Source organism: Doryrhamphus excisus, linkage group LG5 (genome assembly GCF_037039965.1).
Source record: "Doryrhamphus excisus strain RoL-2023G ecotype Guam linkage group LG5, RoL_Dexc_Guam_v1.1, whole genome shotgun sequence".
Lineage (NCBI taxonomy): Eukaryota > Metazoa > Chordata > Actinopteri > Syngnathiformes > Syngnathidae > Doryrhamphus > Doryrhamphus excisus.
This window is the reverse complement of record NC_136361.1, coordinates 3,357,381-3,384,604: the sequence shown is the minus strand read 5'-3', so window position 1 is coordinate 3,384,604 and position 27,224 is coordinate 3,357,381. Positions and strand designations below refer to the sequence as shown.

The window sequence follows — 27,224 nt, the reverse complement described above, 5'->3', positions numbered from 1 at the left end:
AGATGACTGCGGGCAACTGACCTATAAGTGATGCGATGGTATCGAACGCATCCAAAGTCAACGTGTCGCGTTGTTGCCACGTGTTTAGGGAGCGCAGGCCCCTGCCATGGTGAGACGTGGCCGACATGACGGATGTGGAGGCGACCTATGAGGACTTCATCGCCTCTCGACGGTCCGGTCGCAGGAACGCCATTCACGACATCCCAGCGGACCCCCGTGAGCCGGGACCCGCAGACCTGTCGGCGAGCCTGGCGCAGCTCAATATCAACAAAGCAGGTGATCTCTGACAGGGTCAAACTCTGGTCATTATCAAACTGCATAAACAGGAAACACTTTCTAACAGAAATTAATTCATAACAGACCCCCACCAAGAGCCATAATTCCCCCCATATTGTGATTTAATCCATAAATATTAGCCTGTGTACATATTTAGACTCCTTGACCTAGTTTGAATAGCTAAAAATGCTACGATGGTAATGTTCCAATGCTAGCAATGCTAACACCTAGCATGATAGTGTCTACCTATGAAAATAGCTAAAAATGCTACGATGGTAATGTTAGCATTCTATCACCTAGCATGATAGTGTCGACCTATGAAAATAGCTAAAATGCTACGATGTTAATGTTAGCATGCTAACACCCAGCATGATAATGTCTACCTATGAAAATAGCTAAAAATGCTACTGTGGAAATGTCAGCATGCTAACACCTATCATGATAGTGTCCACCTATGAAAATAGCTAAAAATGCTACTATGGTAATGTTAGCATGCTCAGACGTAGCATGATAGTGTCTAGCTATGAAAATAGCTAAAAATGCTACTATGGTAATGTTAGTATTCTAACACCTAGCATGATAGTGTCTACCTATGAAAATAGCTAAAAATGCTACTACGGTAATGTTATCATTCTATCACCTAGCATGATTGTGTCTACCTATGAAAATAGCTAAAAATGCTACTATGATAATGTTAACATGCTAACACCTAGCATGATATTGTCTACCTATGAAAATAACTAAAAATGCTACTATGGTAATGTTAGCATGCTCAGACGTAGCATGATAGTGTCTAGCTATGAAAATAGCTAAAAATGCTACTACGGTAATGTTAGCTTTCTAACACCTAGCATGATAGTGTCTACCTATGAAAATAGCCAAAATGCTACAATGGTAATGTTAGCATTCGAACACATAGCATGATAGTGTCTACCTATGAAAATAGCTAAAAATGCTACTGTGAAAATGTTAGCATGCTAACATCTAGCATGATAGTGTCTACCAATGAAAATAGCTAAAAATGCTACTATAGCAATGTTAGCATGCTAACACCTAGCATGATTGTGTCTACCAATGAAAATAGCTAAAAATGCTACGATGGTAATGTTAGCATGCTAACACTTAGCATGATAGTGTTAAGTGCTTTGACCAAAAAAAAATGCCAAAAATGGTTATTGAATAATCTCTTCCATATCCTCCCAAAACAGGACACCTCCGGTTTAAATGGTTGGCCCTGGATTCTGACATTTGAGCTATATTTTGAATAATAAATGTTGGTTGAACTGTAATTTGTGCCACTTTTGGAGCGTCTGATACAGACCAAAGTCCATGGGATGACTTTTATTGATAAACGCAGCTCTGTCACAGCTCAAAGTCCAATCACTTGGGGTGCACTACTCACTTCGGCCAAGGGAGGCGCTGTTTACTCATTTTCAGCAAGCTTGCCCTTCCTTTGCTCAGTCAACGTCATTCTTTAGTTCATTGTTAATAGTTAATTTTGTCGCTCAAGGAAGTGCCGTGTGAGACCTTCAAAATAAACTTGCCTACTTGTCCCCCCCCCCCCCCAGCTGGTGAAGGTGAAGAAGACTCAGAGAAAAGCAAGTTGTCATCGAAAGACGAGGACAGCCAGTGAAAAATAAACAAAGCATGTCAGCGGGTTCCACCTTTCACTGAAAACCCACTCAGGAAATGAAAGAAGGGGTCAAGGGTCATTACCACAGGCCTTAACCGCCCATCCTTCTTCAAGCAACACCGCACTTTGGAAGAGTCCGAGATCGGATTGAATTCTTTCTTGAATGGACAGGCTGCTTTTATTCCATTAGCAACAGGGTGGTCTCCCCACAAGCTGCTATTTAAACAAATGGCCTGAAGATGGCAGCACTGTTTTGATTTATTGTGTAATATCTGAGTTTACTGCATTATGATTTTTAAATACTGCACCGTACTGATTTCATATGATAATTGTAGTGATTTTTAATTAATTAGTGATAATTTAGTCAAACACAAATTGTGTTATATTGAATCCACTCCTTTGTGATTGTGTCATCTATTAGGGATAGAGATACGTTTACACTGTGCACATGCTTTTATTTATGTACACGTGATCAATGTAATAATAAAGATGTGATTAGGGTGGGGACACGGGTCTATTTTCCTTCCATATTGTCTATATTTTTATGAGCCGTTTACAAACCTTGCTGTCCACTGCCCTTATTTATAACTTGGTGTCATTTTTTGACTGATTAAATGAATAAATTTGACTCAATGGAAACACTGAGTTTGGTTGGTGTTCAATACAATTAACAATACAATAATAATAATAATATGATGGCAAGACAGCGGCTCTCCACGTTGTCCTGACCTCACCGTGTAATTGCGGCTGGTGACCACAGGAGGGCGCAAACTAATTTCTAGCAAAATTACTAGCTTTGTCTCCCTTTAGTGGCCTATCTTACACATGGCAGGGGTGCATGGGACATTTTAGTTCATTTTCAAAATATTTCAAATTTATGCCCATGTTATAAATTTCCCCCACCACAAATTACAACTTTACATGTATTTTGTTTTATTTTTCTGTCATATTATAATAAAAAAAATATTTTTCTTAAATATTTAAACTGTACGATACTAAAATTACATTTTGTGTATTCTCCAAAAATTGTGCCTTTTTTCCTCATTAGAAAACAAATTTTACTTTGTTGTCATAAAATTACAGCTGTTTTTTCCTAATTTTATTCTCTTTATTCCCATATTAATTTTCCAAAAATTACAACTTCATTCTGTGGTTTGTTTCTCACATTAAAAAAAATTTAAAAATTTAAATTCAAAGATTTAATTCCAAGAGGTGCATGCAGTTTTTTTTTTATCACGTCAACACTGACTTTGCCATGTTTCTAACATGTTAGAGTAGGTCAGTGTGATGCAATAATATACAGCCGCGACTGGTCACATGATTCCCTCGAGGTAAAGACCTTGAGAATGATGACTACACCCACTTTACGGATTTATTGTTGCAATCAATTTCCTTCATTTTCTTCAATAGTGAAAGAAAATAGCACCAAAAACAGCAACAATAGAGAATAACATGGGGATATAATACAGTACTATCCAGGACTGTATGTTGCATCATATTACAATTGTTTTTTTTTTGGCACAGTTTGGAAATTTATACAATAAAAGGCTAATTTCCGAAAGGAATAAAAAATCCATGCATGTCTTTTTGGAGGTCAGTGTTCACATACCCCCGAGCTACTTCCTTGAATGTTCTGCCGTCGAGAATCAGGATGAAGTTCGACTGGTCGGGGTTGGTGTTGATCACGGATGCTAACACCACGCCTGCAAACATGGCAGACCGATATATAGTCACAATTACGGGGTGTGCAAGTGTACCTGATGACATTGTAGCGCTCACCGTCATCCTCCGCCTCGCCGTCGGGTCTTGGCACAAAGACCGGCTCGGACGGCCAGCAGTGGTCTTCGCTCCAGGTCAGCAGTTGCTTGCTTTCGATGTCAAACTTGCCGATCTGCAGTCAAATGTCAGCAGAAAGGACAATGCATTATTATGAGAGGGCATATTATAGAGCATTATTATAACAGACCATAGCGTTTGACTCATTGCCACGAGACGAAGCAAGCGCCATATCTTATCACCTTTGTCCCACTTGAGGGCCATATCTCCAGATAAGAGCTGTAAAGTATAATTGTTTAAGGGCCATCCGTGTAAACTCATTGGTGGAAATGCTCGCCATTCAGCACTAATGCTGAGTATCTTGAGTAAAAAAAAATTATGTATATGTTCATATTTTTTTACATTTTTTTTAAATGTACTTTCAATTTATTTTTGTTATTTTTCTATTAAAAAAATAGGCCATATTTTATAATTTCTTTAAAAAATTATGTTTTGTTTTTATAATTCAACATTTTATAAATGGGATAAATATTTATTTTTTCTCTGAAAATAAGCTGTATATTATAAATTTGTAATTCATTACTTTTAATGTATTTTCTAAATAATTAAACCCTTTTATAAATATTTTTTTAATATGGTAGATGTCATTTTGCCTATACAGCCTGCATGGTGGGCCAACCGCGTATAATATTTTAATTTACTTGTAGTAATTCATTGTTATACTAAATAAACCTTTTATATTTGTTTCTCAAAAAATACTTACATTTTTTTATAAATGTTACCTTTTTTACTTTTAATTTGCATATTTTATTTATTCTCAGAAAATAGGCCAGGTTTTATAATGCTTTATAATGCTTTATAATGTTTTCATTTAATTTGCATCGACAATATGTAATTTTTTGTCATGTTTAAATTTGCTTTTAATTAATTTTTCATAATTAAACATGGTTTAAAAACACCTCAAATGGATAATCATTTACATTTTTAAAAATCCCACAATTTTTATGTCTTTATATTCGCTGATAACGTTTGTCATGCAATGAGATTTCGCACTTTGTTCGGCTGTCCTTGAACGCACCATTGATGCTGTGCTGTGCTGTGCAATACAAACAAACGGCCTCAGGTAAAGAAACGTCGACATACGATGCTAAATTCTACACCGTGACTCTGATTACGTTTGATGAAAACTGATTAGGTACACCAGGAAGTTAGAGAGAGGATGTTGGGTCTCTTAAAGGGGAAGAATAAACACCATCCTGTTGACAGACCCCAGATACGTCCCCGTGCGCGTTTCCTCTGGCTGACGTCAAAGATGATTTGGGCGTACGGTCAGAATGAGGGGAAGCTCTTTATAGTATACTTTCTTTACTACCGAAACCTAATGGACTTCCGTTCTTTCCATTGTTTGTGTTAGCTTAGTGCGCGTCGTCGTCGCTTGAAGTGCCCCCGTGGGTAACAGCTTCCCACCCTGTGTCGTCCTCATTCATGCAATCTGAGACAATGTTCCCAGTGAACAATGCATGTCCTTAAATGCGTCTTTTCAAAAGACCCGTGAGAGTGGACGGGATGCAAGCAAACGCACCAAAGTACCAAAAAAAGTACCTCTTTAGCCAGAACAGATTGCTCCACACAGTTCCCGTACACAAAGCGGTGGCTCTTGCCGTTCAGGTCGTAGTTAATTCGAGGCAGCTCCAACCCTGATGGAGACACACAAATATATGAGAAAAAAAAAATACAAAAAGGCTAAAAAAGTACTGAATCAAAATCAAATCAACTTTATTTGTAGAGCACTTTTCCTGCAAAGACATGCAACACAAGTGCTTTACAGAATTAAAAACAATTACCACAATTCAAAGGAAACACACACACACACACAGTAGGGAGACATGGATGGCACTGAGGATCAAGGAAACGCCCCCTTTGGGGCCGCCCACACTGGGACGAGCTGCAGGCCGTGCCATCGGGTGACCAGCACAAACAGACGGGCGGTCCCCCACATCAAAGGGAGGAACCCCCAGCCGGCCAGGATGGCACCCCTTCAGCAGACCCGACACAGCCCCCAGTGTGGAGGACCCCCCCTGAGGAAACACCGGAGTTAAAAGCTAAAAGACTAAGAGCATAAAATAGGACTAAAAAGATTTTAAAATATTAGTTAAAAGCCTGATTAAAAAGGTGTGTCTTTAATCTAGAATAATAATATCATAATAATATATAAATAATATATGTTTTGTTGGGATGAGGTTGGAATCTGGGTGGTTAGGGGGGTGGGACTCGATAAGTCTTGACTTCTTCCCACTCCCTTTCGAACATGTTTCCCTGAGGAAACATTGGAGTTAAAGTAGGACTAAAAAGACTTTTTAAAAGTTTAAAATATTAGTTAAAAGCCTGATTAAAGAGGTGTGTCTTTAATCTTTTTTTTTTTTTTTAAATATCAACAGTCTCCGCAGGCTGTTCCACAAGTGGGGGCCATATTGACTAAATGCTGCCTCAACGTGGGTTTTTGTTCTGGGTTTTGGTATTGTTAAAAGGCCGCAGGTTTGATATGGTAAAAGCACATATATAAGAAGGTCCAAGGCCGTTAAGACATTTAAAAACCAATAAGAGAATCTTAAAATGGATCCTGAAGTGGACGGGGGAGCCAACTTAAAACTGGTGTACTAACGACGTTTTACCTTCGCAGAGAACCTCGGCCTGGCACACTAGCTTGCCTTCCTTCTCTTTCACCGCGCTGGCTGTGGTGCATTTCACCTTCACCACGTTCTCTCCTATCGCCGCGCCCTGCACAATTAACCGGGGTGAGGTTTTCGTCCAAAAAGGAATGATATGTAACATCGAGGTTTTGACTTTGACCTGGGATGGCCGAACGGGAATGGCGAATCTCTTGTAGCTGGGCTTGGAGTAGCTTTGGTCGTGATGCCCTTGGTTGTCCTTCAGCTTGCTCAGGTAGAACATCTCATAAAGGCTGTTGTCCTTGTAGGCGATGACGTCAAAAACGACGTGACCATCCACCTCGAAGGCGTTGACGTGATGGTAGACCACAATGGCTTCCGTGTAGTACTTGGTCTCCACCTCTTTGCCCGTCTTCCTGTCTATCAGGTGGATCAGCGTCTGTTCAAAAGGCGGGAACAGATCACATGGATGTTCGAGATGAGGCTGATGGAATAAAAGCGGCGCTTTACGTTGTCTTCCGGGTGGAATTTCAAGCAGCTGGCCCAGTTGACGCCTCTCATGTAGGCGGTGGCCATCTTGACGATGTCCAGCTTGAAGGGCTGCTCGATGAAGATGAAGTAGTTGTCCGTCATTCCGAAGCTGTGGTAGTAGCTGGGAGTCAGGAGGGAGCGGCAGGGCACGGAGCAGATCACCTGGACGTTCTTCAGCGCCAGGACGTTCTTGTCTTTGTCTGGCGTGGAATTAAATTGATATTTGATTCACTGTATCGCTCGTTCTGTTTACGTAAAACTGTACCACTTTTGGGCCGCGGGGCCTGTATTGATTACAGCAACTTACAGTATATGATAGTCTTCATTCATAAATAAAGACTTTGGACACATTTGTGATGTTAAGTGTATGTTGATTACAATTTGAAATGCAGATAAGGATGCTGACACTAGAGGCGTCAGGACAAAGTAGAGCAGGTCACTGGTTTCCTTTACCTTTCTGAGAAAGAGCCGGGACTTTGAACAGCATGTATTTGGTCTTGCCCTTGTCGGCTATAGAAGTGCCCATGTTGTAGGCGTTGCCGTCCTTGTCGTAGTGCGGATGGGATGACGCCAAGTTCGCAGGAAGGAACTTCATGTAGTCCACCTGGATGGGAACACTTGGGTGAATGTGAGCCCTTCACACGGCTTTTTTTTTTTTTGTGCTGAAGCTTACCTTATCCAGCGTTTCCAGGGTGACGGGGTCGATTTTGCGAATGTAGTTGGTTTCCGAGGTGGCAAAATAATCCTGACCGTATTTGATGAAATTGCTGGCACCGTTGTCTGTGAAGTCGGGAACCGTGTGGTTGAGGAAGGTGATCGCCCTGGGAAGAGAAATAATTCCGCATTTTTTTTAGCAATGATACATCAGAAGAACTAACTATGCTATGACGGGAAAAAAAAACTAAAAACACGTAATATTTAAGTTTTGTTTAGTAATAATGTATATATAATCACTGGATCATTATGATGAATTGAAGTTTAAACATATAAAAAAATATATATATATACAAATATTTAATAACTAAAACATAAATACAATATAATACTTTTTATTTAGTAATAATATATATAGTAAATAATTACAATATTGTATATATATACACACACACAATAATTATGATAATTAGATCATTATAATGAATCGTGAAAATTATTTTAAAATATAATATAAATATAAAAATATCTAATAAATAACTTTAAAATATTTAATCATTTTATTTTATTATTATGTGTTAAATAATAATTACTAGACAATTACAATAAATACTAATTACATTTTTTATGAATATAAACATATCTAATAAATAACTACTAAAATAAAAAATACTGTGTATGAACTAAATAATTACGAAATAATTATGAATAATATTAGCACAATAAAAATTTATTTGTTTGAATTTAAGAATTCATTTATTTGATAGTAATTAGTAAAAAAAATTATTGTAAAGTTGAAATAAAATACATTGATAGTGTCCGTTGTTAGTCAAAATGTATAATCACGACAGGAACGAAGTAACTTTTACTTTACTGTAAATGTGCAACTTGCATTTCACTAAAATTAAATACTACTTTTACAAAAGTAAAACATTTTGTGGTATTTCCGTATGAATGGTCAGACACTACAACACCCCACCATCTGTGCACTTTAGCATCTGTTGTTTAGCATAAACAGAATAACTTTCTTTTCTTTAAACCCAGAGAGAGATGCTCACTTAACAATGAAGTTCTTGCTCGGGTCGGGGTAGGCCATCGTTCCCATTTCAGATACAACAATTCTATTGGACTCCATGTTGGCTTTGTAGGTGTCACCTCTCAGGAACCTGCTCCTGTGGGTCACTTCGCCTGCGACAACAAAAACATGCATTTGGGTTTGCATTATGTCCCCTGAGCAGGATGAGTGAAGTGAGTGAGAGGAGGCCGACCATCCTTGAAGGAGAAGCTGTGCATGATGGACATGCCATCAAACCAGTGGTTGTAGCTGGTGTCCCCCACTGAGAAGATCCCGGGACCGTTGCGCAGCAGCGTGCCTTGCAGCCAGGAAGGGATGTTCCCTGAAGTCAGACAAAAAAAAAAAACATACTCAGTGGAATGTCTTTGAGGAGTAAAAAAATAAATAGTACCTTTCACTTCAGCCTTAAGAGGCTCTGGCTGCTCTGTTGCATTTTTGGAGAAGTCCATGCTGACGTGGTGTGGTGTGCCTGTGGTGCCGTCTGAAGACATACGACAACGTGCAAACCACTCCTTTTAAAGCTCCTTGCCAGAGGGAGGGACAATAGAACACGAGAGGCTGGTTATCTAATCTGAGTGCAGTGAGTGCACATCTCCTGCAAAATGTGCTCACCAAATCATGATTTTTCAGTGCAACACTAACCTCAATGATGATTTTCTACTTTTTTTTCCCCTGACTTTACACCCTTTGTGTCCTCATTATCATTCCAGGAAATCCTGCATGGAATACCTGACCTTATTTTCCCCGACAAATAAATAATAAACATGGCTGGACAATATTTCCCTTATTTTCCAATGCAAATGTTGACAGCAGCAGACTATTAGACTTATTGATAGAGAAGGGGGTTGTACGTGTGTTATGATAAGGGGGGGAGGGGGGGTGCAAGGTTCCACACAAGTATTCCCGTGGGCTTCTTGATAGTGGCCTTGCACTTTGCCTGTGTTGTGTCAAAAGCTGAAATGGAAGCTGCTGATTTTTCATATTCAATTCCAATATTAAACTTGTTAAATTATAAATGAGTAGTGTTTATCAATATGCAATTTAGCAACCTCGTTGACATGTCTTTATCATCGGGTATTTTGTACATGTTTATAGAATACCATTAACTGTTCTTATCTGTCAGCTGGGAAGAAAACTATAACAAGCTCAGTGTGTATACAAGAGAAAGATGTAATCTACTTATCGCGCCATTGCAAATAGATATGTAGACTTAAGTAAGATATGTCTAAAATAAAAAAAAACAAGCACGATAGATTTCAACTTGTTGTGTACAGTATTATGAAACAATCATCATGCCAACCATAAAAAGTTTCCAAGGCGAATACTTGAGTATGAATAGAAATGTATCGAGCGAGTGTAACATGGTATTAATGGTGGTTTCTGGAAGCAGCGATGAAGTCAACATATGCGATGTTGGCATTATTCTAAGGCTTAAGTGAAGCACATCTTTGCGGAAGGCGTAACGACAACACTTGTTACACTCCTGCTTGGCATGTGGCCTAAAACGAGAGTCACACTGAAGAAATATGCTCATTCTCCAAGTTGGGGGTGTAAACTATCCCAGCTCCAGTACGGGTCTACATGAGTCCGCAGCAAGGTTCTTTGCTGGACTGCTCCTCCTCAGGGGCCCGCAGTTTCAGAAGGGGAGGGTCTCCGCTGGCTGGCGTGAAGAACACCTGACTGGGGGATGCTGCTGACTCGGCGCCGGGTGTCGCCTGCTGGGTCTGGAGGCTCGTCGCCTCAGCTAACGCGGCAGGAGTCTCCTCCTCTAAAGGTGGGGACAAAGGCGGCGGAGGAGCCGGGTACTTGTTGAGCTTGGCCGCGGCTCGCTGTCGTTTCAGGTCAGCCAAAGTGTGGTGGGATTTTTCCCGTGTCATGCTGTCCGTGCCTTCGTCCTCTCCGGGAAGGGGGGTCGGGCTGAGATGGTAGGAGGCGCTGCGCTCCATGCGGCCTCCGCCGCTCCATTGTTCTCCGGGCACAGAGGAGGACGGAGAAAGGGATGTACCACCGTTGCCGAGGCTGGGGAGGCTACTGTCGGCGCCTGGGGCCGCCGGTGGCTCATCTGCATGTGACGTGACTCCACCTGCGGCAACCTGAATGATAAATCAAGTCAGCCATTTCAATTCAGTGCATGGAGTCATGTTGTATCATAAGGCATGTTGTATTTCACTACCAGCAGAGGGCGCACTTGGTTAAGGCACTTAGCTATTAAATGGCAAACAGTAATTTTCCTAAATATAAACTTACATGCTGATGCAGCTCATTGTCTGTCTGCCGGTCCTCGTCCTCGTCTTGTGGTTCCTGCTGACGCCCCCTATCCTGCCACACCATGGCCTCTTTGTGATGCTCCCGTCGGTACAGACTGGAGCGCTCGTTCACGCTGACGCGACGCACCACTTTCCTACGAGAACATACGAGACCCAGACGCTAAATGGCCACTCCCATAAGTGGTCCTATAAAGTCTTACCCTCTGCTGCCAGTACTAGAGGCCCGCCTTTGCAGGGTGCCCTTCTGTCGGTCCTGGCTCTTCATGATGGCGTCGTGTTTGTGTTTGAGGTCCATCAGTTTGGCTCTGACCTCCTCATCCATGCACACATCTTTAAAAAAACATCAATACAGTCACACACCTCATGTATGGAACCAGCGAGGTTGGCCATGAACGGAACTTGCCGAGGGGGGTCTCCTCCAGGACAGACTTGGAGTCCAAGCTGGCTTCGTGGGCCACCAGCAGTTCCACCATTTGGATCTATGGTACAAAAATACATTTTACTATCATTTTTTCTTGTTTGTGGCGACTGTGACACCAAAGTTAAGACCGCAATTACTGACTTGTCCCCAGCAGGAGGCAGCGTGTAACGGTGTCCAGCCATCACTGTCCTTCACCTCCACTTGAGCCCTGTGCTCCAGCAAGAGCTCCGCCACTGACAGGTAGCCGTTAGCAGATGCTATATGGAGCTAGGAGTAAACGCACATTGAAAAGGATTGACGTTTAGATACGGTGTAGATACAAATACTCACCAGTGTTGCTCCGTTATCATCCCGACTGTTTAAGTCCACTCCATTCTGAACGAGAGCTTTGATGTCGGCAAGCATGGCCGCCTCTTTCGCTCCTCTGCATTCGTCGATACGGACCTGCGTTATCCCTGCACGTACGCAAGATTTCCCACTATTCTGCTAAATGACACTTTTCACTGTGTGGCAATATTTGACTCATTTATCTGACCCTGTTCGGCCATCACCATCTCCAGAAGCTCCAGGGTGGCCTCGTCCTCACAGAGGTCGTAGGGCATGTTGCCGTCCGCATTGACGGCCAGCAGGTCGGCCCCTCTGCAGGCATAAGATAAGAGTTTACAGAAATTATTAGAGTCATCCGGACAGAAAATAATACCCCCGTGATGCCAAACTCACGCCTGAATAAGGAGCTGCACCAGCCCGGTGTGCCCACAGGTGGCGGCAGCATGCAGCGGCGTCCACAGCTCGCTGTCGCAGGCGTTGACACAGGCGCCGGCGTCCAGCAGGCACTGCACCACGCCCACAAAGTCATCGATGCAGCACTGGCGGCACAGCACAGATGGGAGATATTTGCATGGAGCACGTGGCTGACGGGCTTTTATACATACATCATGCAAATGGGCAAAAAATGTTTACGTAACCATCAGTGCTGTCGCGAAACTAAACAATCACCACTAGCAGAATGGCGATGTGAAGGCGTGGTTCTCACAGTAACTCATCAAACAAAGCAGGAACTGCATGACCTTGTCCTCGGAATCTAATTGACGCGTTCAGGAAAAGAATGTTCAACTAAAAAGAACTCTTGGAAGAAGTCAGCGTGTTTGTATAACAAAGATAAGTAAAAGCTTAGACTAAATAAAAGACACAAACATGCAGCGTTCATGGTGTGTGTTTACCTGATGGAGGGCGGTCAGTCCATCTTCGTTGACCAGATCTGGACTCACGCCACTGTTGAGCAGCTCCCTTACTAGGTGACAAATAAACGTATATGTTTCAACCTTACATGGTAAGAAAGCCAGCTTCCATAAATAGCATCGCTAGTCACGTTAACAATCAACTTAAAAGATTAGCCTCAATCCTGCACAAAGAGGTGACCGAAAACAAAGGTGCCATGCAAATGAAGGCACTCTTCGGCACGCGTCGACTGACCCTCATCCAGGTCGTTGCGTGCCGCTGCGTCCAGAAGGGTGATGGCGCTCGGGAAGGCGACTTTTATGGTACGCTGCTTCTTCTTCTTATCCGCTTTGGCTTTGGAGCCGCGGGCCGCATCCTTCTCCATCTGCGCCCAAGCCTTGAGCTGCTGCGCACGCCGCCGCTGGGCGTGCTTGAGGCGTTCGGTGGCGCTCAGGCGGCCGACGGCGGACATCTCGGCCAGCAACTCGCTGTGGTCTGCGGCCATGATGCCACAACACACTAAATAACTGCTTCCCCTTAATTTAAGTGTTGTTTCATCTACATTCTTTGTTCACAACTGGTGTGTTTAGGGCCTGCGGGACATTGCGTTTGTGAGGAAATATATACTATACTATCAACTTATGATGGGGGATCAGATGACAAATATCTCGGGCGACATGTACTGCAGTGTCTTTGTGCCATCTTTCAGATCAAGGCAGGAAAACAAACATGAGAAAAATGTGTCCGGACTAAAAGCATCACAGCCGATTGCAACAGAGTCATCTCCATGTCATTGGTGGGGAACCTGGTCGACGCTTTACTGCTGGAGTCCAATTTCACTCAAGGCGAGATGCTCCGTCTGCACTTGTAATCCTTAAAACCAAAGAGAACAGTTCCTGGGAAACACTTGTGGCTCCAGGAACCTGGAATCGTGTCCGTGCAAAGCCTACTGCATCTGAAAAGTCACCACTGCAGATGAGGAAACTGTTTGGCGGGTCTTTGCACATGGAGGTCGCGGCCACCGGTCTTCCGGCTGCAACTGTGGACAGAGAGAGTACGTTTAATTGCCGTGTCGCGGTTACAGCGTTATCTTTAACTCCTGAGCTACTCCCTCCTCTCCTGAAGGAAACCCGAGACGACGGGACTCTTTTCATTAATGATTGACACACGTTGCGGACCAGCGATACACTTTGTAGGCGTCGGGCATAAACACGAGGTACGACTCAAGAGGAGGGATGCGGTGCAGGACTAAAACTGGTCTAGGACTCGGCGACACAGGGCAAGATCTAACCCTGGTGGTTTTTTTTTTTTATTCAGCCCGTTCTCATTAGCTTAACAGTTTATGGCCTGCACACTTGGCAGTTTCTCAGCTACTCATATTTTATTTAGAGTCGGGTCTGTGAGCGCGGAGAGGAAGGTCAACCAGAGCCACTCAGTGAGATAGAAAGACAAGTAGCCGGGACCTCAACCCGCCGTCCTGCTACCGCATCCACGGCCTTGGCATTACAAAAACATTCTTTTACTACATTTCCATACTATTTTTAGGTTGGCCAAACCAACCCGTCACAAGTTACAATGTAAGGATTTCCTCAGAGGGCAGTCGCTTAACATTCCTCCTTTGAGTGATGCCCCAGTGAGTGTTTTCATTTAAAATGGGGGAGATTCTTCTCTTTACAAGTGCGGGTCATTGGAAAGGACCACAGAGAACCACTTGTCAGAGGTAAAACAATGCATTATGTGTCACTGGAAAGGCGATTTAAAGGATGAAAGGATTGGAAACACAAGCAAAATCCCCACTGGAACGTAAACTGCGGCATTAGTGGCGTTATTCCAGACACTATTGGAGTGTTTGGAGTGTCGGGTGGATACAATAACAAAACCGGGATGCAGTATGTTTATTAGCATTAATTGTAATTTTAGCTCTATATAGCTTAACTAAAATACAAATATAAGGCCTTCAGACACTGGTATGTATTCCGAATTATACGTTGGTAGTCTATTGTTTGTTTTCATCCAACCTTTGCGTTGCTGTGTGTGTGTGTGTCACACAGGTACATCACATGCGAGTACCATCTAGTAGCTCAAATGTGAAACGCAATGACCTTTATTAATTTTAAGTTGAAATTATCGAATATCAGTCAATAATTAATAGCATTTGTTATTGTTATTGCCTGGTAATATAAGTATAAGTGTGATTATAGGGGTGTTATATCATATCTAGAAGTATCTAGTAATGTTAAAAGCCGTATTTTAGAAGGATGTAAACAGGTTTTCTATGCTCCAACTATACAGAAAAAGTCTCATTTATAAAGAAGTATCCCTACTTCGGGGGAATGGACTAATCCTGGTTAGGTCTGGAACCAATCATCTAGTAGCTCAAATGTGACATGACGCAATGAGGTTTCTTAATTTTAAGTCTAAATTATCGAATATCAGTCAATAATTAATAGCACAATTGTCTACCGGGAAAATTTGTTATTGTTATTGCCAGGCAATATAGGTATGAGGGTGATTATAGGGGTGTTATATCATATCTAGAAGTCTCTAGTAATGTTAAAAGCTGTATTTAGAAGGATGTAAACAGGTTTTCTATGCCCCAACTATACAGAAATAGTCTCATTTATAAATGGACTAATCCTGGTTGGGTCTGGAGCCAATTAACAGTGATAAAGGAGGGACTAGCGTATATATAATGGAAATACTATCAACAGCTGTCAAGTTGGGGAAACCCTCAACAAACTCAGTCAAGGAAGTCAAGAATCAGCCTGATAAGAGACTAATTACCAAAAGTGTTTGTTAATGGACCACAATGGACCTATTTGATACCGCGTCAGCTCACCGGGCTAGATCATACTTGATACGGTGCTACGTTAGACGACTTATCAGTATCGGCGTTTGATGGGTCGCTAGTCGGCTTCAAGAGCGAGCGAGGCGGTGGTAATTAGCGCCTGGTGGGCGTGGCTCGGGAGGGTTCTTCTGAAAACCAGTACAAGGGGGACTGCGATCTGTGTCGTTATGTCACAAACAAGACGGAGCTGGCTTTGAGTGCTTCGAGAGACAGGAAGGGCCAACATTCGTTCAGAAGAGCAGCATGTGATTTTAGAGCCTCGGTTAGAAAGACCACTATTAATTAGGTTTCTAAATCTATTTGGCCTTTTAGTTTTCTAACTAACAAATGAAGTTTTCAAAGAAGAGAAAGTACTGGTGCTAACACCGTGTACCGCCCTTATGACTTGGCACTGATATGATAAAAGGAGAAGTGGTAAATCACTGATATTGCAGAGCGGAATGCACTCCCAGACCAATATGTGCAAATACTCCATGCCTGGTGAAATATTACTGGGTCAATCTGACATTTTTGGGACTTTTTTTTTTCCATCCACCTTATGACTTAACAGGAAGGGGCGTCTAGGGCTGCTCTGGAACATAAACTTCCATTCAACAAGTGTAATGAATAGAGCACTATGAACACTCGGCACTGAGGCGCACACATTGATGCAGAGGACGGTACCTGTGTCCAGTGCTACTCGACCCAACAGGAACAAAGCCGGGCTTAAACCCCCAGGGCAGCTCAGGCCTTAAATGTGGCAACATTTGGGAGCAGGCGGGCGGGCGGGCGTTTCATTGTGAAATAATGCTGCACGGTCATTGTGTACCACGGGGAGCTGTTTGATGGGACGTGCAAAGCTGAGTCAGTGCGGATGATTCCTGAATGATCCTCAGACGGTTGCCAAATGGGCAAATCCGCTTACCAAATAATCACACGCACTGTTTCGGTGAGTCAGCAGCACGGGATGAAAGCTGCGCTATTGTCAAAATATTTCTGTGTCTCGACGACTTGAATAAATAAATAACACCTGTTCCCCCCCCCCGGCCCCATCATCATTAAGGTGGCTGTAATTACCACATGAATCCACCGTAAATCTAGTGTAGTGTAAATGTAGCTTATATACACTAGAGAAATGTGGTTTTTTTTTTTTTTTAATTATTGTACTGTCATTTGCTATTTTTCATGTTATTATGTAACATTTTTTGGAACAATTTTGTTCATGATAATAAGCACCACCTTGCACAATATGAACTAAAAATGCCATAAATCAGAAAATTGCAGAAGTACAGTAATACTACTACTTGCATGTGTTATTTGTGCAAAAATGATTAAGATACAGTACATCAGAGGTGTTCAAAGTGCGGCTAGGGGGACATTTGTGGCTCAACACTGTTTATTTGCTCGCAGCACATTCTAAAAAAAAAAAAAAAAGCAAAACATTAAAAATCAGCAGTAATCTTACAAGAATAAGGTCAGCGTTGGAACTAATATTGTGCGGGAAAAAATTACTGCATTTTGCTAGCATAAAGTTGAAATATTAAGAAAAAAATGTTTATGTGGAAAAACAAACAAAACAACAAATAAAGTTGTAATTTGGTAAATTTGGGTTATTTAAAAATATACATATATAATAATAATTTTATTGGAATAAAGTCAAAATACTGAAAAAAAAAGGAAAAATAATGTCATTTTAGGAGCATGAAATTTAAATATTTAAAAAATAAGTTATATAATATTATGACAAACACCAAAATTGGTATTTTGGAACATTGGGTTGGGGAAAATATATAATATGGGAATAAAGTCCCAATACTACCAGAAAAAAATTTACAAAGATTATTTTAGAAGTTGAAATATTTGTCACCTATATCATCATAAAGTTGCATGTAACATAATGCATTGTAACATAAAAGGCCAAACCCCAAACAGATGACTGAAAACACACTCGAATGCACCCTTGCTTCCTTCTTATACGATCCAACTAGCTCAAGGTCCACGGCCTTAAAAATATGTCACCTGACCTTTACACGATTCCCTCCCTTTGCCACCATAAACAGGCGTGTTGTGTCTAGTTGTGTGTCAAAAAAAAAAAAGTCCACCATCCAGCTAATCTTCATTTGGTGTGCAAACGTTTTAGTGCACACAGAGAGCACAATGAGCAGTGTACATAAAGACTGGGAGCCGCAGGGCTGCTTTGACAACAATGCAAACACTAAATTAGTTCTTATAATCAAAATGTCTGTGAGGTATGGCCGCCCTTAAGCTCTTTTCTTTTTGCGACCCACCCAATTCAAACAATAAATAACGATTATTTGACGCTTGAGGCCACATATCTCCACTGGAGACCATTGCTGTGAAAGACAGATTATCTTTTATACTCACAAAGTGTAAACGCTTGCCGTCTGAGTCATTTTTTGGTCCGGTTTCCAGCTTGCAGAACATGTAAAGCATTCAGAGTACTATGAATAACATGCAGTTTTCAAGCATTGGCCTTCACGTGCTTGTGAGTAAGCTGGGATAGGCTCCAGCTATCACGTGACCCCTAATGAGGAACAGCAGCATAGAAAATTATGGGCGAGATGGGACTATCTTACATATTTACTTTCGTTACAGCTCAAAAAGGCTGCAACATGACGTTATTTTAAGAATAGCCAAAATACTGTTATGATATGAGAGCATAACGGAAGGAAACGGAGAAGTAGTGCAGTATAACGGACGAGGAGTAGCATGTTAGCAAAGCTAGCCTCCACAGGTGGCTACCCGGACAGGTAACAAGTTGCCAGTCTTCATTCATTCGACAAAACCGAAAGTCTCTTCGCCGAACTTATAATCCCATTAAAGGTTCCTAAGTATCTTTGATTTTCTGAAGTATTACCGTCAAAGAGTCGCAGGTTAGCTTAACTTTAGAACAGCGAGGTCACGCGCATAGGTAGCGGAAACGTCAACGATACTGTTCATTCAGCGAAGGCAAACAGTAAACAAACCCGACTCGTACATACAAAATGCGACTAATATATATATTTTTAAAAGCACATCTTACCTGTGTTGATGACTGCGCGTCACTGTGTCAGCTCCTGCCTGCCCCGCTGCTCCTGCCTGCCTGCCTGCCACGGCCAGCCCCCTCCTGAGAAATGCTTCACCATAACAACCGGACCTGTCACCTTTCCTCCCGCTGCTGGCGTCGTCCGCTAGAGGGAGCTAAAGCTACAGAGATCGTTTATACTCAGAACAGCTGCACGTCATCATAGACATGTATGATGACGTTAAAAGCATCACTGAAGATAAAAGTATTATTTATAATCTAATATTCATCTCTAAAAAGGCATGACTTTTTTACAATACTTTTCCAACAGTGTCATATGATTTTTTTTATATATTTTGTTTGTTTGGCAGAAGCTGGAACATGCAGTATAAACATTCCAAGAGTAAAGATTAGCAGAAGCTTATCCAAATGTGTTAATATTTTTAAATTAGTATTATTTCCTTGACACTGAAGCTTAAGACATCTCAGGAGTGAGCAGGATGCATCCCGGGGCAGCTTTAAGGAGATTTGTCCAGACACAATCAGTGAACAGAGTTGTTCTAGATGCTGTCCCATTCATACGGTTTCCTATTCTTCTCATGCAGAGCTCACTAATCCAGGCCAAACCTATTAAGGGACACTCCAGCAGACAGGAAATGATAGATTGGCGGCTGGTATTTAAATCACTGGGCACTTCACTATGCATGCAAATGGTCCAAACATGGTGCATAGTGAATGAATGAGAGGTTTGCCTGTACATCATAAACTGCATTTAAAAACAACACAACCGTGCTTGGACATACTTTTTGTATGTGCAAGAAGGCCGGAGAAGAAAATCAGCAGCAAGTTGCAGCAGGTGAAGAAGGTTAAGGAAGCCATCAGACAAGGTGAGGGGGGGCTGCAAAAAGCTTTCAGGAAGTGTACAAAACAAGACATTTATTCCTTCATCAGAATTATTTGACATTAGATTTGCCGTTTGAGAGTAGTTGAATTGGGGTTGATAAGAAATATTTGCATAAAATAAGCACTTCACGCACTTTAAGTAGTAAATATTGACTTTGAGGGCAATATGATATAGGAAACGTCTATTTGTTTAAGTCTTCCAGTGTTTACAGTTTGAAGTACGGTTAGAATGAGAAACAATTGGCAAAAATGTGGCTAATATTGCCAATATTTGATATAAGAGTGATATAATGTGAGGTTTGATTTGATATCTTGCTTTTTAATTGAGGTTGTAATTCAAAATATGTCACTAAAATCAGTAGAGGCTAGACTTAGCATACATTGGTATTAGCGTATCACAATATTTGTTTAGCTGTATCGTGATATGACAACATAAATTTTAAATTCAGACTACAAAATCCCAACCATATAATTAAATACACCAGCACGTCGAAAACACACCGTACATTAAAGCTGTGAAGATGCTCATCCTTCCCCTAGTCGCACTCGTAGCCACATTAGCATGCTAAACTAAGCTAACACCGCTAGCTTCTATTCACGCGCCGTGTTTACCGCCATTTCAACCCATTTAGCTCGTGAGTCAGCGGTTTGGTGTTTATAGTAAGAGCGGTCCGCCGAGTAAATACTTCCCCCAGGAAGTTGCTTCACGATGACAGCGTGACACAGCGGAAAAAAGGGAGCTTTTAAAAAAGCTGAAAAAGTGCGGTCCGCCGAGTAAATACTTCCCCACACGAATGTTCCTTTACGATGACTGCATTTCATTCATTTTATGAATTTTACAGCAGTAACTGTCAATATTTTAAATTCAAAGGATATAAAAAGAGCTTCAAATTAGACATTTTAGACTGAAATAGTGGTGTTACAATAAACATTTTGGATTAAAATAAAAATAAGTATTTAGTTTAAATATGTACATGTTAGCAGGTTTGCACTAACATTCAAGTTAGTTAAGTTCCTAGGGCCCCCCTACACCTTCCAGGGGAGCTTGCCCCAATATTTTATAAGCACTGGACTAAAATAATTCAATTCATAATTTGACTAAATATGAGTTTTATACTATAAGTGACGACAGGTATTATAATTAGACATGTTCCATTCATCCGGGCCTACGTCAACAGTGTGTCTACTTGGCTATATGAAACTGTAGATTGGAAATATCTGAATAAATATCAATTTTTAGTTCTCATTAACATTAAAGTGGCTAATGGACTGTCTTCTGACAAACTCCACATTTTCTTAATGGTATCTACTATCCATGAGGGCATGCTTAAAAAGAAAGTGAAACTAGACAGCTAACATGGGAAGTTTTGTTGATTCCAGTGCCTTTTAAAATCTTCCCAAGGGAATATGTTGGGACTTTTCTCAACAACTACAAGATGGTTCTTGTTGGAGGTGTGAATATCCAACCCTCCTTGAACACTTCACAGCTTGTCAACAACACAAAACCTACAAATGGTGTTGAATGCCCCCCCAATCTACCAAGCTATACTCATATGCAAAGCAGTGAGGTTTTTTTTTTTTTTTTTTTGGGAGAGTCCACCTCAGCTTGCCAACGGGGTTTCTCCTAATCCAACTTGTTTTCACTGTCTTGCTGGGAAGCAAGAGTTTGCACATTAGCACTCAGTTAAGCGGGACAAAAGATGCGCATTCCCGAAACTCTCACACTTTTTGGGGAGGGGGGGGGTTGTCCTGCATAGTCAGCAAAACCCCCATCATAATTCAAAATTCATCTGCTGTTCCCTTTGTAGTCTTTTAGACAAATAAATCACACACGTGTCACCATTTTAGTTGTTTGTATATTAGAGGCTATTTTTGTGTATTGATAGCAATAAATTGTGGATTGACTGCAAAATTCAATTGAAATGACTGCTTGTAACCCCCCCCCATCCCCATCACCCCGGTTTCACTTCATAAAAGATTGAGAAGTGTGAAATATAAAGTACAAGTGAGTCCCTGCATGTTGGGTTTTGTGCGTAAAGTCACCAAATCCAAGTGCGCATTACTGCGTAAAAGTGTAAAAGTTAATATGATGATTAAGCTGACTTCCAGGTTTTACTGTCCTATATGCAAGACCCTCCCCAACTCGACCAGCCCCCCCGCGGCGATCAGTCATTCCCCCCTCAGATAACGCGTCATTCTCTTCTCGATTACGCAGCAGGATTTACATGAAACTGTTAATTGTTTGCTCTTCAAATAGACCCAGCCTGGAGCCAACAGTCTGCCACAAGTTAAGGACCGACTCTTTGACCGCCCTCCCCCTCTATATCTGCCCCTCAACGTCCGTCCTCCTGTCCCCAAAGTGCGGGGACCCCATCAGCATGACAAAGCACCGACCGGGGCGCAGCCTCATGGCACCACCCGCCCTGGGAGACCATCACCTTGACTCGGACGACTGTCCCCCCATCAGCCACGTAGCACGGATCTCTCCAGGCCGGCATTGGAGCCACCAGCTCACGGCTCAGATGGTCCCACAGCAGCCGCCACTGAGCTTCCAGAAGGCGCTTGCAGCAGCGCACCCGGAGGAGCACCTCGGTGGAGCTTTCATGGATAAACTCCTGGAACCGGAGGCGTCATACGGGAATGCGCACCAAGGAGCGTACAGCGGTGACCGAGACACCACCGGCGCTAGAGGTGGAAAGAAGAAGAAGAACTACCAGCGGTACCCCAAACCACCATATTCATACCTTGCAATGATCGCCATGGTGATCCAAAGGTCGCCGGAGAAGAAGCTGACTTTATCTGAGGTAAAAAAAATGTTTGGCTGTGTTTTACGCATGGCACTGTCACCTTTACCACATGAAAAGTACATAGAATACTTTCTAAAGATGGCCTACATTGTCAATATTGACAAATTTAAGAGCTATAAAGTGATGTAGAAATGGACATATTGCACCAAAACAACATGTTGTTGCCCAAAAGCTGCTATTTAGGTAGTCAATATTTACCAAATTAGTCATGTAATATAGGAATTGTTGTACAGTTGATTTACTAACTACTTTTACTTACCAACAATAGCATTTATTATCAATAATTTCCTTTTAACTGATATAAAGTGAACTAAAACACCTGAAAAATTTGTATTTAATAGTGTGGGTGATAAGAGAAAATGCAGTGACTTAAATATGGTATGTATTCTCAATCTTGACCAATTCCGGTTATATTCCGGTATAATTATAGAAATGTACTATGATTTTCCAAAAATGCCATATGTTGTCAACAGAGATATAAAGTTAGGTTAGAATCTAAAACATTGACCTAAAATAACATCTGCAGGCTAAAAGTACTTTTTAATAAGTCAATATATAGGAGACAATATAGGGAATATTTGAGTAAAAATAGTATGTACTGTCAGTTTTTAGGTGAGGTTGTAACTGAAATGTACTTTTAGCTAAAAATAGCTTTTATTGTCATTTAATTTAATTAAAAGGTTGGGACTAAAATAACATTTATATGCCTAAAATGGGAATTAGTCAGTATTTCCTATATAATACAGGAAATTTCTAACTAGAAAAGTACTACTAGCCAAAAATTGTATATAGTGTCAATATTTGTTATTTAAGGGATTTGCAGTGAGGTTATAATTAGAAATGTTTGGGCTAAAATAACATCTACTTGCCAAATAGTTGTATTAAAGATGAATATATTTACTAAATTGGACATAATATTATAACATTTTGAAGTAAGGTCATCTCCAGGGGTTATCATTTAAGAAATGTCAAAGTATTAAGATTTATTTAGACTATTTAGTGACAAGAAACAGCCAACTTGTTGACACTCGAGTGACCGCCACTCATGCCATTCTTGTCTCGGCTGTGATAAGATGCACTGAAAGCAGATGCTGATATGCATGATAAGATACGCTACAGTATACAGTACACAGGCCTTTACATGTTTTGATTTGAAATTGCCACCCGATTACTCAAAAAAAATCTTGTACTTACATGTAATTTTGTTGTTTTTGCAGATTCTGAAGGAGATCAGCACCCTGTTCCCTTTCTTTAAGGGCAACTACAAAGGCTGGAGGGATTCCGTGCGACACAACCTTTCTTCCTACGACTGTTTTGTTAAGGTTTGTATGCTAACAGGAAGTGGTGCAGAAGTGCACTGCATCATATACCAGGATTAGACTGCTAACTCATGAAGTGTGCAGCTCAGTGGAAAAACTTTGAAAAATGAAATTAAAGATATACATATTACACATATATTGTTTTAATGTAATTACAATTAATGCCAATTACAATAATCCCTCATTTATTGCATTTAATTGGTGCAAGACATGATTGTGATAAGTGAATTTCTTTTTTAGAGCCCTCTAGACATAATATAGCACCCCTATAGTATACTATAGCCCTATAATATATCATCACAGTATTTTTGAATGAGTCTTCCGAATGCCTGATATTTGTATTGTACTTCATGTCGCCGTTTTCATGCCTAAATGATTAATTTCAGTAAAAAATTAACTACCATTTGCTTAAATATGCAGATTTTTTTTGGCTAATATATATTTTCTAAAACTATATTTTCTAAAGTGGCGAATGATTACCATATATTGATTGGAACCCCAAACCAGTTTCAAACTCCAGTTGTTATTAAATGTGGATTGACAATAAATTTACAATAATACCTATTTTATTGCAGTAAATTGGTGCCAGAACCGATTGCGAAAAGTGAATTTCTATTTTAGAGCCCTCTAGACATAATATAGCACCCCTATAGTTACATTTATACTCCTATTACCCAAATATAGTAGACGTAATAACTGAAAATTATGCATAAATGGGTTCGGGTGATAGGGGAGACGAGTTGGCGGTGGACAGGAAGTGATGACACGGGACTTGCGGCCTGTTATCGTGCCTGTTGTGAGATCTTTCAAACCTGCAATAAAGCACTGCTGCGTTTGTGGTGATCGGGTCTGGTGCTTGTGTGTCTCACGTAATATTACAGAGACATTACCGACCAGTGTAGAATATTACATGTTGTATATCACAGTATTTTTAAATGTGTCTTCCGAATGCCTGATATTTGCATTTTACTTCATGTCGCCGTTTTCATGCTTAAATGATTAATTTCGGTAAAAAATTAACTACCATTTGCTTAAATATGCAGATTTTTTTGGCTGATATATATTTTCTAAAACTATATTTTCTAAAGCGGCGAATGATTACCGTATATTGATTGGAACCCCAAACCAGTTTCAAACTCCATTTGTTATTAAATGTGGATTGACAATAAATTTACAATAATACCTATTTTATTGCAGTAAATTGGTGCCAGAACCGATTGCGATAAGTGAATTTCTTTTTTAGAGCCCTCTAGACATAATATAGCACCCCTATAGTCACATTTATACTCCTATTACCCAAATATAGTCGACATTACAAATTTCCCCACTGAGGGACGAATAAAGGCATATCTTAATAATAACTGAAAATTATGCATAAATGGGTTCGGGTGATAGGGGAGACGAGTTGGCGGCGGACAGGAAGTGACGTCACGGGACTTGCGGCCTGTTATCGTGCCTGTTGTGAGATCTTTCAACCCTGCAATAAAGCACTGCTGGGTTTGTGGTGCTCAGGTCTGGTGCTTGTGTGTCTCACGTAATATTACAGAGACATTACCGACCAGTGTAGAATATTTTACGTTGTATATCATCACAGTATTTTTGAATGAGTCTTCCGAATGCCTGATATTTGTATTTTACTTCATGTCGCCGTTTTCATGCTTAAATGATTAATTTCGGTAAAAAATTAACTACCATTTGCTTAAATATGCAGATTTTTTTTGGCTAATATATATTTTCTAAAACTATATTTTCTAAAGCGGCGAATGATTACCGTATATTGATTGGAACCCCAAACCAGTTTCAAACTCCAGTTGTTATTAAATGTGGATTGACAATAAATTTACAATAATACCTATTTTATTGCAGTAAATTGGTGCCAGAACCGATTGCGATAAGTGAATTTCTTTTTTAGAGCCCTCTAGGCATAATATAGCACCCCTATAGTTACATTTATACTCCTATTACCCAAATATAGTAGACGTAATAACTGAAAATTATGCATAAATGGGTTCGGGTGATAGGGGAGACGAGTTGGCGGTGGACAGGAAGTGATGACACGGGAGTTATGGCCTGTTATCGTGCCTGTTGTGAGATCTTTCAAACCTGCAATAAAGCACTGCTGGGTTTGTGGTGATCAGGTCTGGTGCTTGTGTGTCTCACGTAATATTACATTACCGACCAGTGTAGAATATTATACATAGTATATCATCACAGTATTTTTGAATGAGTCTTCCGAATGCCTGATATTTGTATTTTACTTCATGACGCCGTTTTTATGCTTAAATGATTAATTTCGGGAAAAAATTAACTACAATTTGCTTAAATATGCAGATTTTTTTGTGTTTTGTTTGTTGTGATTACCGTATTCCAGTACGTAAACCAGTTTCAAGCTCCAATTGTTATTAAATGTGGAATTCCAGCCCAACTGGGCTTTCAGGTCCACGTATTCATGACCCTGCCACTTTTCCGCCCACAGGTGCTAAAGGACCCGGGCAAGCCCCAGGGCAAAGGGAACTTCTGGGCGGTGGAGCTGAGCCGCGTCCCCCTGGAGCTCCTGAAAAGGCAAAACACGGCGGTGTCGCGTCAGGATGAGACCATCTTCGCTCAGGATCTGGCCCCTTACATCCTGCAGGGACATAAGCCAGAATCTGAACCGCCACCCCCGCCGCCCAACCCCATGACCACCCTGCCCCCTCCCGGTAACCTCTCCCCACCCGCCGAGGACCTGTTCCGACCCAAGCTGGACTCATCGTTCGCTATTGACTCCTTGCTGCATAGCTTTCGTCCCACCAGCGGCTCGGGGGAGGTGGACATGGGTATGAGAGACTGTTGGGTGGAAGCCGAGCACCCCAGGCTGTCGCCCCTTCCGCGGCCCCGCTACGCTTCATCTGCACGCAGTGCTTCCGCCAGCTCGGCTAGCCCCGCCTCCACATCATCATCTTCTTCCTCCGAGGAGGAATGGAAGAGGTTGTCCCAACACGGGAAGCGTCTCCCCCCTGATGGGGAGGCAGGGTCAGACGATTACGAGGACTACAAACCACCGCTGCACAAATCAGCACGACGGGACGCGGCCGCCGCCCCACCTTGGGAGCTGCCCACCTCCTACGCCAAATACGCCCCACCCAACGCCGTCGCCCCGCCGAGCATGCGCTTCAACGGGGGGCCTCTCGTGCCCCTACACGGCGGACTCCCTCTTTACGGCTACGGAAACTCCCACGTGGCTCCGGGTCACTTTCTGAGCCACACGTACTGGCCCCTTCTCCCCAGCGGGCGGGTGTCTGTGCAAGCCCCGCCCCTTATTATGGACTTGGACAACATGCTGCAGTCCGTGCCGCCGAATAAGAGCGTCTTTGACGTGCTCATGGCAACCAATCAGAACTCACATCACCAGCCAACCAGTCAGTACACCATGCAGAATGGGGCGCCCCTAAACCGGTACCCCCAATACTGACCCCACTCCTTGAAACTGTCACTTTAATTCACATGCAACACAACACACAACGGCAGCTTAGAAGTAGAAACTACCTCAACTTGTACAACCAAATACTATATCTACCTCAATCCTCCAATGAAGTATTTGCAGATGACAACATAGTATAAAGCCCAGTGAATGTACTGCATGCTTGGAAGACGACTACCTCATCTTTTAAACTGTGACGCGTCTCCTGTGGACTTTGCACTCTTTTTTTTTTTTTTTTTTTTTTTACTCATTATGATCGTATAGATTATAAATATTACCTGCGTTGCCAGGTGATTTTTTTGTGTGTTTTTAAAAATATATTCCTTTAGCCTTGAGGTTTGTGTTATGTGTTTGTATATACAG

The 27,224-nt window shown here is 41.5% G+C and overlaps 3 protein-coding genes across 3 annotated transcripts; 1 reads left to right on the top strand and 2 right to left on the bottom strand.

Annotated features, from left to right (window-relative positions):
- Positions 1-3,273: 3,273 nt before the first annotated feature.
- bco1 (beta-carotene oxygenase 1) lies at positions 3,274-9,640 on the bottom strand. The gene is made up of 11 exons (XM_058060462.2): positions 9,006-9,640; positions 8,808-8,936; positions 8,598-8,727; positions 7,559-7,706; positions 7,339-7,489; positions 6,865-7,085; positions 6,536-6,793; positions 6,358-6,463; positions 5,288-5,382; positions 3,689-3,800; positions 3,274-3,612 (listed from the first exon to the last, which is right to left on the bottom strand). The coding sequence occupies exons 1-11, from the start codon at positions 9,103-9,105 to the stop codon at positions 3,458-3,460; spliced, it is 1,605 nt and encodes a 534-aa protein (XP_057916445.2). The 5' UTR covers positions 9,106-9,640; the 3' UTR covers positions 3,274-3,457.
- Positions 9,641-9,763: 123 nt separating this feature from the next.
- On the bottom strand, positions 9,764-19,931 carry ppp1r16a (protein phosphatase 1, regulatory subunit 16A). Its single transcript, XM_058060459.2, has 13 exons — positions 19,782-19,931; positions 19,176-19,280; positions 18,391-18,554; positions 12,776-13,559; positions 12,523-12,593; positions 12,023-12,168; positions 11,838-11,941; positions 11,633-11,757; positions 11,444-11,569; positions 11,285-11,360; positions 11,082-11,211; positions 10,862-11,015; positions 9,764-10,707 (listed from the first exon to the last, which is right to left on the bottom strand). Exons 4-13 carry the CDS (start codon positions 13,023-13,025, stop codon positions 10,192-10,194), a joined length of 1,698 nt encoding a protein of 565 aa, XP_057916442.2. The 5' UTR covers positions 13,026-13,559; positions 18,391-18,554; positions 19,176-19,280; positions 19,782-19,931; the 3' UTR covers positions 9,764-10,191.
- Positions 18,971-26,886, top strand: foxh1 (forkhead box H1). The gene is made up of 4 exons (XM_058060463.2): positions 18,971-19,259; positions 21,533-22,079; positions 23,300-23,404; positions 25,878-26,886. The coding sequence occupies exons 2-4, from the start codon at positions 21,654-21,656 to the stop codon at positions 26,850-26,852; spliced, it is 1,506 nt and encodes a 501-aa protein (XP_057916446.2). The 5' UTR covers positions 18,971-19,259; positions 21,533-21,653; the 3' UTR covers positions 26,853-26,886.
- The last annotated feature ends 338 nt before the right edge of the window (positions 26,887-27,224 follow it).